At 30.5% G+C, this 13,357-nt stretch overlaps 2 protein-coding genes across 2 annotated transcripts; both read right to left on the bottom strand.

Moving 5' to 3' along the window:
* Nucleotides 1-3,117: 3,117 nt before the first annotated feature.
* Nucleotides 3,118-6,741, bottom strand: LOC107957142 (BTB/POZ domain-containing protein At3g49900). The gene is made up of 4 exons (XM_016892576.2): nt 6,460-6,741; nt 6,291-6,360; nt 5,447-5,962; nt 3,118-4,005 (listed from the first exon to the last, which is right to left on the bottom strand). Exons 1-4 carry the CDS (start codon nt 6,603-6,605, stop codon nt 3,328-3,330), a joined length of 1,410 nt encoding a protein of 469 aa, XP_016748065.1. The 5' UTR covers nt 6,606-6,741; the 3' UTR covers nt 3,118-3,327.
* A 3,096-nt stretch (nt 6,742-9,837) lies between these two features.
* Nucleotides 9,838-12,281, bottom strand: LOC107957143 (mitochondrial outer membrane protein porin 2). Its single transcript, XM_016892577.2, has 6 exons — nt 11,961-12,281; nt 11,786-11,853; nt 10,983-11,093; nt 10,798-10,884; nt 10,502-10,710; nt 9,838-10,395 (listed from the first exon to the last, which is right to left on the bottom strand). The coding sequence occupies exons 1-6, from the start codon at nt 12,007-12,009 to the stop codon at nt 10,089-10,091; spliced, it is 831 nt and encodes a 276-aa protein (XP_016748066.1). The 5' UTR covers nt 12,010-12,281; the 3' UTR covers nt 9,838-10,088.
* Between the last annotated feature and the right edge of the window lie 1,076 nt (nt 12,282-13,357).

The raw sequence follows: 13,357 nt of genomic DNA, 5'->3' as shown, positions 1-13,357 counted from the left end.
TTTACCCGATGCCAAGTTGAAGGCTAAACCTAATCTTGAATCGAGGATTAGGACATTGAAAAGGGATTGGTCAATCGTTTATGACATGCTCAGCGGAAAAAACAATAGCGGTTTTGGTTGGGATGAGCATAGGTAGCTTGTTGTTGCTGAAGATGCGGTGTGGAACTCATATATAAAAGTAAGAATTATTTCAACTTTTTATTATCTTAATTTGACCAAACTTATATCTAATATGAATCTTTCTTTTTTTTTTAGAGTCATAAAGAAGCCGCTCAATTCAAACATCGTAGTTTCCCTTATTATGACCAACTTACAGCCATCTACGCAAAAGATCGAGCCACTGGGAAAGATGCTCAAACAGCCGCTGATATTATTAAAGAAATAGATGCTGAGGATGTAGCTACTACAAATACTCATGAAGAAAGAAATGATTTCCATGGATGCGAAGCTGATGTTTCTTTGGATGACATGGATTTTTCAGGCACACAACAGCAACCAGCTATAAACCAAGGTGATTCCACATTTTCAAAGAAGAAGAAAAAGACTTCTGATGCAAGTGATCATATTTCATCTACTTCATTTAATGATGCTGCCACTTTATTAGCGGAAAAGATCGAGACCGTTGGCGTTGAAATCAGTAGGAGTATTGCTTCCGAGGTGCTAATTCAACAAAGGTCAGAAATGACACTTCAAGAAAGTGCTCTAAAATTATATCCAACATTATGTGAAGTAGAAGGTTTAACTAAGGATGAGCGCTATCGCGCTTTGAGCAAAATTCCAAATAATCCAACGCAAATGCTCATTTTCTTTAGTTTACCTTCTTCTGTGCGATTGGGATGGGTCAGAAGATTTCTTGCTGACCATTAAAAAATCATAGTTGTGTTGATGATATTTTGGTAACTTTTTGTGTTTGTAATAGTTGGATGGTATAATGACATGATAGAATGTCATTACAATGTTGTAACTTTTTGAGGTTGTAAAATTTTATAACATATGGATTATGACATATAAACTAATGAAATCATGTCACTTTTTGTTAATATATGAATATTATGTTTGGATGTGAAATATGATTCTCAAGTTATTTATTACTTCTTATATTTTACTTTTTATTGTAGAATAATCAAATTATTTATTTCACTTATGATATTTTAGCACATTATGTAGTGCAGTTTAAAAATAATAAAGTAGATTATATATTATTTTTATACTATTATATATTATGATTTTTTAATTCATTAATAATTATATTAAGAATTTTATTAAATTATATGTTATTTTATTAAATTATATTTAGTAATAATCATGTTAAAATATGATTAAATTATTTATTATTTTTATTAAAATATTTTTAATAATAATCTTATTAAAATTTAATAATAACAACAATAATCATATGGTATGCTAAATTCATTTTTTTTTTATATTGGCAATTGTGACCTAAGATAACAGGTGAAAGGCTAGATTAAAACAAATATATTAGGCATTGAAATGTTCTTAATAATAATTTTATATTAAAATTATTATTAAATATTATTAATAATTATATTAATAATGTTATTAAAATATATATTATTTTATTAAATTGCATTTAATAATAATTATGTTAAAAATGATTAAATTATTTATTTTATTTTTATTAAAATATATGTATCAATAATCTTATTAAAATTTAATAACAATAATCATCTACCAACAAAAATTCTGTTAAGGGTACTTTGGTCATTTTAGCCTTTTTTCTTATGCTATTACAACATCATTCCATTCAACCAAACACAAGAATTCTATTACAGCTCTATTCCATTCCATTCAACCAAACAGTTGAATTACTGATTACAGCTCTATTCTATTACAGCTCTATTCAATTATAGCCCTATTCCATTACAGTGAACCAAACGTAGCCTTAGATATATTATTAAATTGACAGTTTATAAAAGATTTAACTTGTGTCTAATTGTTGTTGTTTCAACCTTTTATGGATCACTATATAGTAAAGTTTATATTAAAATCCTTGAAGGATTTAGAATGCTGGAAGCATATTGAAATTCTTGGGAAATTGTTCATTTATATGAATTGAAATAATATGAACATATGTGGTAAATTTGGCTGAGTGAATAATAGTTGAAAGAGGATTATAAAATGGTCCAAAATACCTATTTATATTTTTATAGAAGAATCATGATTAAAGTTTCTTATGATTATTGTTAAAACTCCTGGAGAGATTAAAATATATTTCTCCAAAATTTTTCCTCACTCATAACTTTCAAAAGAGTGGTGATATAAATGTTTAGCAATATATTCAAATAGTCATTTGAAAAGCTAGTATTCAAGATTGAACACATAGAATATGAGATATTATGTGATGTTTTTATGAGGGGGAATAAATACACGTTGTACTCTTTTTTTCCTTAACCAAGATTTTTTCCCATTAGGTTTTTCTGGTACGGTTTTTAATGAAGCAGCATGTTGTACGTATTATAGATATATGAACTCTTTTTCCTTCATTAGGATTTTTTTCCCACGGTATTTTTATCTTAGTAAAGTTTTAACGAGACACATAATCTAGGGAGTGTTATGAATATTTTATTATTTAATGAATGTCCATCAAGATCAACATAAGTTTTGATCTACTAAAAACTCTAATTGTAATTATAGGTAGAGTTCTCTTTCATTTATACTTCTTATGTCTATAGATATAGACTTTAAAAAGGTATCATAAATTATTCTACTTTTTTTTGTTATTTACTCCCTGTATATATATTTTATAACAATACTAAAAATGTAATTAAAATAATTTTTTATTTAAAAAAAGCTGCATAAAAAATGGGCCCTTTCTTTGTACTAAATTCTTCACGAGGCAAAGGTGACCAACCCTGCTCATCATAAATCAATCAGAACCTTTAACATCTGAAACAATTGGGTCTCTTAAATATAGGGGACCAAGAAAACCTAAAATTTATGTTCACAATTTTGAAACTTCGAATTTAAATTTGTATGCTTGAATGTCCAAAATTTAATGATGCAATATACATGTTTTTAGTGGTTTCATTTTTATGAACTTTTGAATTCTTCATCTCACACTTAAATTATTTACATATAAAAACCTAATACATGATATAGGAAAAAATATAATTAATACACGAAATATGAGTTGCATAGAGAAAAAACAAAAGCAAACCAAGATTTGAACACTAATTATGCATAATCAGAATCCCTTCGTTTCTAATGGACTGCATGGGTAAGACTAAAATGGGAATCAGTATGTAATATACCATTCAGCTAGTTAGTTCTTTTGTATTAAAAAAGATATACGATTTTCTGGTAATGTTAAACTTTTCTTGTGATTAGTGCCATTTTTGGTTGCAATGCGCATTTTAACCCTTTAATCAACCTCTGCCCAATATTTTTCTTGATGCCTGAATTCTCCGATGATGAACACATCAATGCCCTCTCTTCTGGACCACCGCTAAACCGAAAACTGGCTGAAGCAGGAGCTCCATTATATGCTCTTTCAATCTTTCTCCCTGAACCGTAATGGAAGCTAGCAGACCGGCCCGATTCCAGTACATCTCTACACCCACCACCACTTCTTTCAATAACATTCTCATGATCAGATTCTTGCAATAACTTTTTCATGCAAAGAAGCTGTTTCTCCAGGGTTTGGATGCGGGAACTGGTGGCGTCCATTGCTGCCTTGAGCTGAGCCGTTTCACGCTTGGTGGCATCGCGTTGGAGAATTTCACCGAGGGTGACGTTGTTGTTTTCGTCGTCCTCGTTGTTGCTGTTTCTAGGGCGATGCCTGCGAGAGTAGTATTGGTGATTGGCGGCTGATAGAATGGAACGGCGGGTATTGAGTTGTTCCACCAACATGGCTCGGACCACGAACAGCAATGGCATTCGAGGGTTTTGCACTGCATGTAAGAGCAGTTGAGGTGAGAGCTTGTTGCAGTCTATGGAATTACATATCTGCGTCTTCTGCTCTTCCGTTATCTTTCCATTGTGCTCCTGCACAAACCATAAGTTTTAATTTCATCGTAATCAAATATTAATTAACGAGTAGACCAGCAGTCGATAATGCTATCCAGATTTATATATTAAAGTTTATATTCATCAACACATATTTGAATTATAATTGTAATCATTAATCTGCATAATTAGAATTTTATTACAATGCATTAACAGAAGGACTAATAACCGAAATACATTCAAATTTAAATTAAAATAAAAATTGGTAGAATCCATGCATGGTGAAGTTTAAAGTAAATAAAATCTCACATGTTTTACGTATAGTAAAATTCAAATAAGTGTTGAAGACCCTAATAATTCAACCTTTGCAAATACTACAAAACTTCATTGGCATATATTTTTAAAATATATAAAAAAAATATTGATATCAGCACGTAAAACATACCATATTCTTATTAAATCCAAGCATGCAAAATATGTTTTCAAAATTTAAAGTGAGAAAAATATGAGAATCATCATCTCACACGTTTTAAGTTTCAAAAATTTTAGATTTTATTAGGAAAAAAAACCTTTAGTGAAAAATTAAAAAAACCAATCAATCAAATGTGCACCAATTGAATTTTTATTAAGAAAAAAAGCCAATTAAATCTTTTCGTTAATGAAAACCGATTTGACAATTAATAAGATATTAATGTGATTAACAAAAGCAATGAAAAGTTGACAGTGACCTATCATGTGAATAAATAAGTTGATATGATATGCCATGTACATAAAAATGTCGATATATATGTTATATCAACAAATATTTTTAAAAAAAATTTAAAAATTATTAAAAAAATTTAAAAAACGCAGGTTTAAGATAAACTTAAATAAATAACATCCAAATTTATTTAAATGCGGACATCCAATATTTATTTAAATTCATTTTAGAAATAGTTGAAAAAGTCATATAAATTATAAGAATTAATAAAAATTCCAAAAGATTATAAGTACTTAAATGGAATGCTTATTCATGTGACACATCATGAACTAGCTTCTTCTAATTATTTTTGTCAATCACATTAACTGTCCACGTCAACGTGATATGGCCTATTGTTTGAATTAGATATTCTTTTTCTTTATTTTTATTCTTTAGGCTGTTTTACCGATTTCATGGTAATGAACTTTTTCTTTAGAGAAGAAAAAGAGACTTAAAAATTGAAATTAGTGAAAACCTTAAGCATAAAAACTAGTAATAAATAGACGCCAAACAAGATAGCGGTTCCTACATACACAATCTTAAATAAACTCACCACCTTACACCTAAATTTCTAAATGCACCTACAACAAAAGTTCACACTGAAAATTTAAAAAAAATAAATTTAAATTTATATATTTTAATTGAATTAATGGTAATCAAATTAATTGATGGGGTTTTTAATGAATAAAAAAACTAAAATTTCAATTAAGAAAGTTGTGTAGTATCCTGTCCTGTCCTTACCTCGAGATAAAAATCAACGATTCTGTAAAGCAAATCCTGGTACTCAAATCGTTGGTGCATAGACTCGGCAACGATTTTGAAATCATCGGCGCGCAAAGAAATAACGTCGTCAAAATAACCGTCCAAGCCCTTACCATCCTCCGTTAAATTCATAACCTCTACGCATCTACTAACGAGAAAGGACCTAGTTTCCGCGTCCGGGAGCAACGCCAGGCAAGACTTGAAAACAATCCCCGCGTACCTTCCGTTGACGGTGATGAATTTTTGGAAGTAATTCTCAGTCATCTGCTTCAAGTTACTGTCGTCCTCACCTTTGGCCTCCGTCATTCCGAGGAGGTCCGCTGCCACCAAGAGTGACGCTACGTTGAACGGCGTTACGAGGAGGTGAGTCCCGTAACAGAAATCGACTACGAGAGCGAATGTTTCGGCGGTTATGTTTAACGGCGGGGATAACGTTAATTCTGATTTGTCAGTTAATTTCCGCCTTAAATAGGTGCTTCTGGATATCAGAGGATCCTATGAAAAGAAAAAAGGAACCCAAAACTATTCAATAACAATAATTGGTAAACGCAGCGTTTAGATAGCTTTTCTGGGTGGGTAACATACTAACATTAAATCGTTGAACCAAATGGAATTCATTAGAAAATGAATTTTATTATTTGAAATTCTCAGCCTAAAACTGAAATTTTTAGCTTTGAGTTTCTATGGATTTTACTAAGCTTAAAACTCAATTGTATTATTTTGAAATTGGAAGTGATGAGATATTCTTCAAAGAAAGAATTGGATAAGTTTCTAGTAATCATTAAACCCAAGAAGAGAAAAAAAAACACACACACAGACATACCTTATGAAGGTGAAAAGCAGTTCCCTGTACATGTATCAACACGTCAGTTTTACACCCCATTGCCGATGACCTTATAATATACAATACCCAGAAATAAAATAAGACAAAAACCCAAAGAAAATGTAATAAAAATTTTCAAAAGAAAGAAGAGAGTAAATATATAAAATACCAAGCTTGTGCACTTGAATGGAGAGGTGAAGGAGGAGATGAGAGAAGTGAAGGAGAGTTGGAAGAGTTATCATCATCATCATCATCATCATAAACTTCATCTTCATAAATGGTTTCTACAACTCCTAAATTTCCCCAAGGCTTCATTTTTTTGTGTTTGTTTTTTTTTTTTTCTTTTTTGGGGTGTGATTTTGTTTAGTGTTTTAATGGTGTTGCTATTGGCACTAGGGTTTTTGGGATTGGAGGGGGGTGGGGAAATTCCTTTGCTGGTTGGGATATTAATGGTGCATGTGATGACTCATAAATGCTAGCTTTTAATGACCCTTTTCTTACCCTTCTCTGTGGGAATATGACTTTTACTCTTCTTTTTTTTCAGCAAATATAGATATGGTAATATGCTTATAATAAGTAACATATCTATATGATTAATAATGTAAAATAATTTGACAGATGCATGAATTGCTAATAAAAAAAGGAAGAAAATCTATTAGATTTTTGCACCTAACTACATAAAATAAAATTAAAAAAAAAACCAATTAGGTTTAACCATATTTGCATAATCTATTTGTTGAATATGTTTCTTGAGAATTTGAGAAATGTTGGAAGCTATTTGCTGATTTTATTATTATTGAGGGCAAAGAGTCAATCGTTGATTTTTAAAAGCATCTTAAAATTTATTACCAATAAATTAAGCGTTATGGAGAAAAGACATGAAGGGGTGTCTGCCATATAAACACCATGTCTTACAAAGTTACAAAACAATTTAACAATTCAAATTCCTGGAATTATTTTTACGATTTGAAGTCAAAATCCTTGTAATCTTTTATTCATATTCAGACCTCCTTTATCCAAAATATTAAATAGTGGTAGATTTAAAAATACGACTTAAGAGTAGGGGTGAAGTCAGAAATTTTTTTTGGACGGAATTAAATTATATATTTTTATGATAATAAAAATATAATTTTATCATTTTAATAGTTTATATCTTTATAAACTTTAGAGGATTAAATTAAACTTTTATCTTTTTGGGGGTTAAAGTGCAATTTTATCATTATTAATTTAAAAATTTATAGATTATAAAGAGCCTAAATGAAAAATTTTCTATTTTAGGAGGGCTAGCCCCTACCAGCCCCCTTAAGGTTGTTCAAACGATTAACCGAACCAAACTACTATTAACTGAATTAATCAAACTTTTTAATCCTTTAACCGTTAACCGAACCAAAATTTTTTCAAAAAACAATTAATTGAACCGAAATATTTCGGCTAATTTGGTCGTCTAACAAAATTAACCGAACTTTATATTTTTTTTGTTAAAACACATATAAAATATATCAAAAAAATAAATATATAATGTTCATTTGACTGATTAACCGAACTAGTAATAGCCTAATGCATATAATATATAATATCATTTATTAAGTTGAGTTAATTAACCGATTTCAAACCGAATTAACCATTAACCAAAATTCCAAAAAAAAATTTAATCGATTTTCGACCGAATTAGATCAATTTGATTGGTTAATTCAGTTTTTAACCGAAGTTTGAACACCCCTAGTCCCCTAGATTCGTCTCTGTATATTCCTCTATTTTATTTATTTTTAAAAATTTATTATATATGTTAAGTGGTAAAAAGAGTATTTTTCCGCGTTGTTTAAAATGATGAGGTTTATTTTTCAGAAAGAAGAAACTTAAATTGGAATAATTTTCATAATAATGCAAGGGGGAATTTCATTCAATGATATTTAAGGTTAGGCATTAGGTCCATATAGTAGGGTTAGTAGTAATATTATATTAGCGGGGCTTATATCATCTATTCACCCACTTTATTGGTAATAAAAATCAAATCAAATAGTTAAATTTAGTATAATACATACCTATTGGCTTTGTTTTTCTCTTTTTAGTTATAAGACAAATCTACCACTTTATTATAAATAAATATGGAAACTTACCATTATAAGTGTATACATAAAATTTTCACTCAATTTTTATATTATTTAACCTCGCCAATAAACCTTAAATTGTATCAACTTTGATTTTTTTTAATTAAAATATACCATTTGATGTTGATATTGTTGGCTTGAAAACTATATAAATATATAAAAGAAATATTATTCAAATATTTTATTTTAATACTTAATAATAAGTTAATTTATAAAAAAAACTATAAATTAATAAATTAACTTCAAATTTTCATTAAATGGAAAAATCTTAAAAAAGTAAAAAATATAATAAAGAAAAATTAATTTCATTTTTTTTATAAATAAGAGTTTTTATTAATACTAAAAATCTTATCACACGCATATGCTTGTGAAAACCACTGATTTAAAACACAAATGTATGTTTAAAAATAACATACAATCTATATACATTAATTTAAAAGTTATTTTTAAAAAGTTTACTCAAATATTATTATCGATGAAGTGGTAAAGAATTTGATTATAAATCCATTAAACATGAGATTTTTAACCCGTGATACAAACTCAATCAAAAGAGTTTTTTTTTACGGCAAAGCCCTAACAGTGACACAACTAGTATGACTCGAACTCAAGCCGTACCTGGGACGGTGAACACCCTAACTATCAAGCCAACACATGAGATTCTAAATCATGAGTTTTATTAATAGTATAAAGTTAAGATTATATTAAGTAATTAAACATATTTTTATTAGATTTGTCTTCAAGTTATTTATAGTAAAAATTAATAAAAATCAAAATTCAATAAGCTAAAGTGAACTGATAAAATCCAAAATACAATTAAAATAGAGTGCCAAATTTGCATATTGACCCTTTCTTTTTTCTAGATTGAATAGATTTCACCTTTATAGCTTCTAATGCTTTAGAGAAAAAAGGGCCTTTTTTTAAGAATAGAAAGACATTTTTAATAAATAAAAGTTATATAGCAGAAAAAAAATTATAAATAAATTTTTAATACACAAAAAATAATATAAACACAAGTATAATTATGTGTTTGATGTATTAAAGTTTTTTAATGTAATATAGATTGATATATTTTTTACTCACTAGTAATTAGTTTTATGCATGTATTGATGTCATTTTTATGTTATTTTATTTCGGGGTCTTAATTGATTTTATATTTTTAATAATTTGTCTGTCTAATTCAATTTCTGTTTGTTAAGAGTAATTCAAGAATTCGTATGTTGATGTAAAATATAATTTTAGTGATATTTATCATATTTTAAAATTTATTTCGATTTTGCAAGGCGTAGTGAGGGGGCGTATTCTACCTCCTATTAAATAATTTCAGTTACACGGAAGTACGTGAATTGTCAGGATTTATAAGGTCGTGATGGAGTACCTTAAAAGAAGGCGACTGGAATGAATAAAACTTTTGCGCAAAAAATCAAACAGCTTTCGACCAATTAAAAGGAAGACCTCGACAAAACAAGGCTTAAATGTACCATTATCAAATGGCTCAAAACTTACAATATTGAATCATGGAAAAGCCTAAAGTATCATCAAACATCCATCCACAGCTTTTGAGAACCTAGAAATGAATATTTATCATCTGTGGAACTATTTATTGCCACCCTTAATCAATCTCCAAGAAAAAAAATTTTAACGTATCAAATTCCAAAAGCATCATTGAATAGCCAAAAATGAAAAAACCTAATTAGGGCTTCAGAGCAAGCGCCAATCCGAACCGGGGACTTTTTTCCAAGGCCTTTGTGTCAAGCTCACTGGAGATTGTCAACAACGACTTCGGTACAACTTCATGTTGCAGCAGTGCTCCAAGCCTCCCATGACTGTTGAGCTTAGCTTTAATCAGAGTGAGATGATCAACAGCATACGCCCCTCCAACAGTAAACGTGTTCTCATTTGTGGAAAACCTTCGACTGATCTCACCCACAGCAGCACTCTTCTTCTGCTGGTCCATGTAATGCACATATGATGCTTTTATACTGTCTCCCTTGTCTCCCCTGAAAATAATAAGAGAAAGAAATCAGGGTCAAATATTAGAAAATTCTCAATTCAATTCACCTTTAAAATCATGTGGAGTAAATACATTAATGTACAAAAGCTTACAGAATTATCGAAGCACAGGAATCCGGTTTTGTCACGCTAATACCAGCAGTATACTTTGTGAAATTTCCAGAGGTGGTATCATAACCTACCTCTGCACCAAAAGTAATAGTGGGTGTCCCAATGGTCGCCGTGACATCAACGCCTGGTGTCTGGTTCAAACCAACCGTTGTTGTAACGGTTGCATGGTCATGGAAATACTGAACCTCCAACTGCAAAATAGATAGCATATACGTACTATTAAACATCAAAATCATCAACATGGAAAACATTTCTGCTTAGGAGAGGTAGCTTCCTACCTTGCCGGACTTATAATCAGGCACTTTGAACGATGCAATAGTCTTCGTGGATGGAAGAATCTCAGTGAATGTAAGTGTTGTTGAGATCTGGAAAAAGAATGTAAGAATGTAAGACGCTCAGCTGGATTAGGCTACTGTTATTTAATAGTTTCAAAAGAAAGAAAGTGAAAACCATAAGAACCCACGTTAGAGTCGGTTTCAACTTTGACATCGAATTGAGTATTCTTGTACTTGTATAATGCAGCAACATCCCCAGTAGAAAGTCCTCCTTTCTTTAGAGCAGTTGATGTAAGGGCCTGATATATATATAAGACGGCAAATGAGGAATAAAATAGAACAACGTCACCTGTTGGCAGTTATAAATTATAGGATCTAGCTAAAGAAAACCACATGAAAGTTCATTAACCTCAGCAGACAAATCAAAATTCAAACCGCCAAGGAAAACTTTGAGAACAAGTAAAATTTAAAACTTTTGGTTCGGTTCAGAGCGGAATATCTCTTGCATTCATTCGAATTACACTTTTTGAACCAAAAAAAGTGGTAATATCAATTCAGACGAAAACAGTCCCATCTGCAAACACAGGTTCACCGACAATAGATTGGCAACAAAATGTTTTGAGTCCAAAGATTCATAAGAAATCCAGGGAATCACCCTAAAACAGGTTTCTTTTCAGTGGAAAAGAATAAATAACAAGAACCTTGATTCTCAAATGCACGATCTACATTCAATTATAAGTTACACCTTTCGAACCCCTTTTTTTTTGGTTGCAAATTAGACTGAACTACTCCAAAACTCAAGGTTCACAATTACATAAATAGAGCCTGAAATCATGAAAGCACTAGTTTCACACAGATATGGACCCCTCTCTATATATATCAAGTCCTAGCGAGCAAATCGGAGTGTCATTATAGAATAAACTATCGCACCCCAGCTACGATATTAACATGAATCGAAATTCAAGGTGTAAAAGAGATTATTTTGGCATACCACTCCAGCGACAGTGTAAGTAGAAACAGTGAACTTCTGATACGAGGTATAATCTTTAGTCAACAGATCTAAGCATTCAAAAAAGGGAGAAATGAAAAAAGGTAATTGAAAGGAATATAAATATATATCGAAAGATCGTACGGTGGAGAAGGAAGGAGATGGAGGATTTGATTACCTTTGGCTTTCTTGCCGATATCGACGAAGAGTCCTGGTGCCTTACTCATGGTTGCAGAAAAGACTGGGAAAGATCTGAGAAATTGAGAGGATTTAAAAGATGCTGAAATCGAATCGAATCGATTCGAAGGACGCAGGGCCTTTTTTAGTGGTGGAGACGAAAATGAAAATGCCAAAACTTTTGAAGGAGGTGAATATCGGGTGTGACCCTTTTTTGGAACTCCTAGTGTTCTTAACCGTTTGATTTTGTCGAAACTATGATCAAATTCAACCTTAATCAAATATATGTATTTATTTAAATAATCACAATGCTGGCTGGATCTGGGAGGAATATTATTGCAGCCAAATCCTACACTAATGGATGAGTTTCAAAAAGTAACTACTACACATATTTTTGCCAGAAAAGTGATGATTTCAGATAAATAAAAATATTGTTTATTAACTCTTTTTTTAGTTATAATATTTGAATAAATCTTCTTGTTTTTTAAATAAAGTTTTCATCTAACAGTTGTTTAAACTTGATGATATGGTTTGCTTCAAGAATTATCGAGATTTAATCTTAAAATTAGGTTTAGAGAAATGTCAACTTAAGTTCTTATTTTAAAGAGTTTTTGAGATTTAATTGGGCCAATGAAATTTGCTTCTAAGGTTGTTAAGATTTAATATTGAAGAATGGTGTGAATTACATAAAAATCCTATTTTTAAAAAATAATTATTGGATTAGGTTGAATTTTTGTTTGTAAGATTACAAGATTAGGCTGAAATAACGAAAACTCTTTTAGATAGCATATTGGCAGAAAAAGCTTATAGCTGGAAGTGCTTTTTGCTACATTAACTGAAAACGCTTTCAGCTAGAAGTGTTTTCCCCCAATGGTCACTTCCAATGACTATTTTCTCCAACGATTATTTAATTATTCGTAATCTACCCGGTCTTCAATCACCTTTAATCAAACCCTACTTGAGAAATGCGAGATTTTTGCACGTGGCCATTGTGGGTAGGGGTGTATATTGGACCCCACACTTGTAAGCACGTTAGTGAAAATGTGGAGACTTGAGACGCACACATTCCATCTTCCATACGACGAGTGTACTATCACTCTTGAGGACATGTAGTTATAGCTGGTAACCTGTAACACCCAAAATTCGACCTATACATTATGGCCAAATCTCGAAGGTTAAAAAAATACGTTGAAATCTTTACTTTTCAGAACGTGACTCGTTACAAAAACAAAAATCAAAGTTTTATAAAACTCGCCACAATTCCTTGATAGGAAAATTTGTCATTCATAAAACATTTATGTGAATTTACCAATTGCTAAATTAAAAACTCAATTTTATGAAATCATAGCGCTTAAGTCACTTGCTTCGAAAAGCTGGTAATTCTAAATAAAACTTTGC

Source organism: Gossypium hirsutum, chromosome A12 (assembly GCF_007990345.1).
Source record: "Gossypium hirsutum isolate 1008001.06 chromosome A12, Gossypium_hirsutum_v2.1, whole genome shotgun sequence".
Taxonomy (NCBI): domain Eukaryota; kingdom Viridiplantae; phylum Streptophyta; class Magnoliopsida; order Malvales; family Malvaceae; genus Gossypium; species Gossypium hirsutum.
Note: the sequence above shows the minus strand (reverse complement) of the source record. Positions and strands in the feature narration are given on the sequence as shown.

Coding starts and splice junctions, on each gene's coding strand:
- LOC107957142 (XM_016892576.2), bottom strand. CDS start 6,605: ATGAAGCCTTGGGGAAATTTAGGAGTTGTAGAAACCATTTATGAAGAT. Junction 6,361..6,459: donor CATTCAAGTGCACAAGCTTG/GTATTTTATATA, acceptor GTATATTATAAG/GTCATCGGCAATGGGGTGTA. Junction 4,006..5,446: donor TCGTTGATTTTTATCTCGAG/GTAAGGACAGGA, acceptor TGGTTTGTGCAG/GAGCACAATGGAAAGATAAC.
- LOC107957143 (XM_016892577.2), bottom strand. CDS start 12,009: ATGAGTAAGGCACCAGGACTCTTCGTCGATATCGGCAAGAAAGCCAAA. Junction 11,094..11,785: donor CTTACACTGTCGCTGGAGTG/GTATGCCAAAAT, acceptor TATATATATCAG/GCCCTTACATCAACTGCTCT. Junction 10,711..10,797: donor CTGATTATAAGTCCGGCAAG/GTAGGAAGCTAC, acceptor TCTATTTTGCAG/TTGGAGGTTCAGTATTTCCA.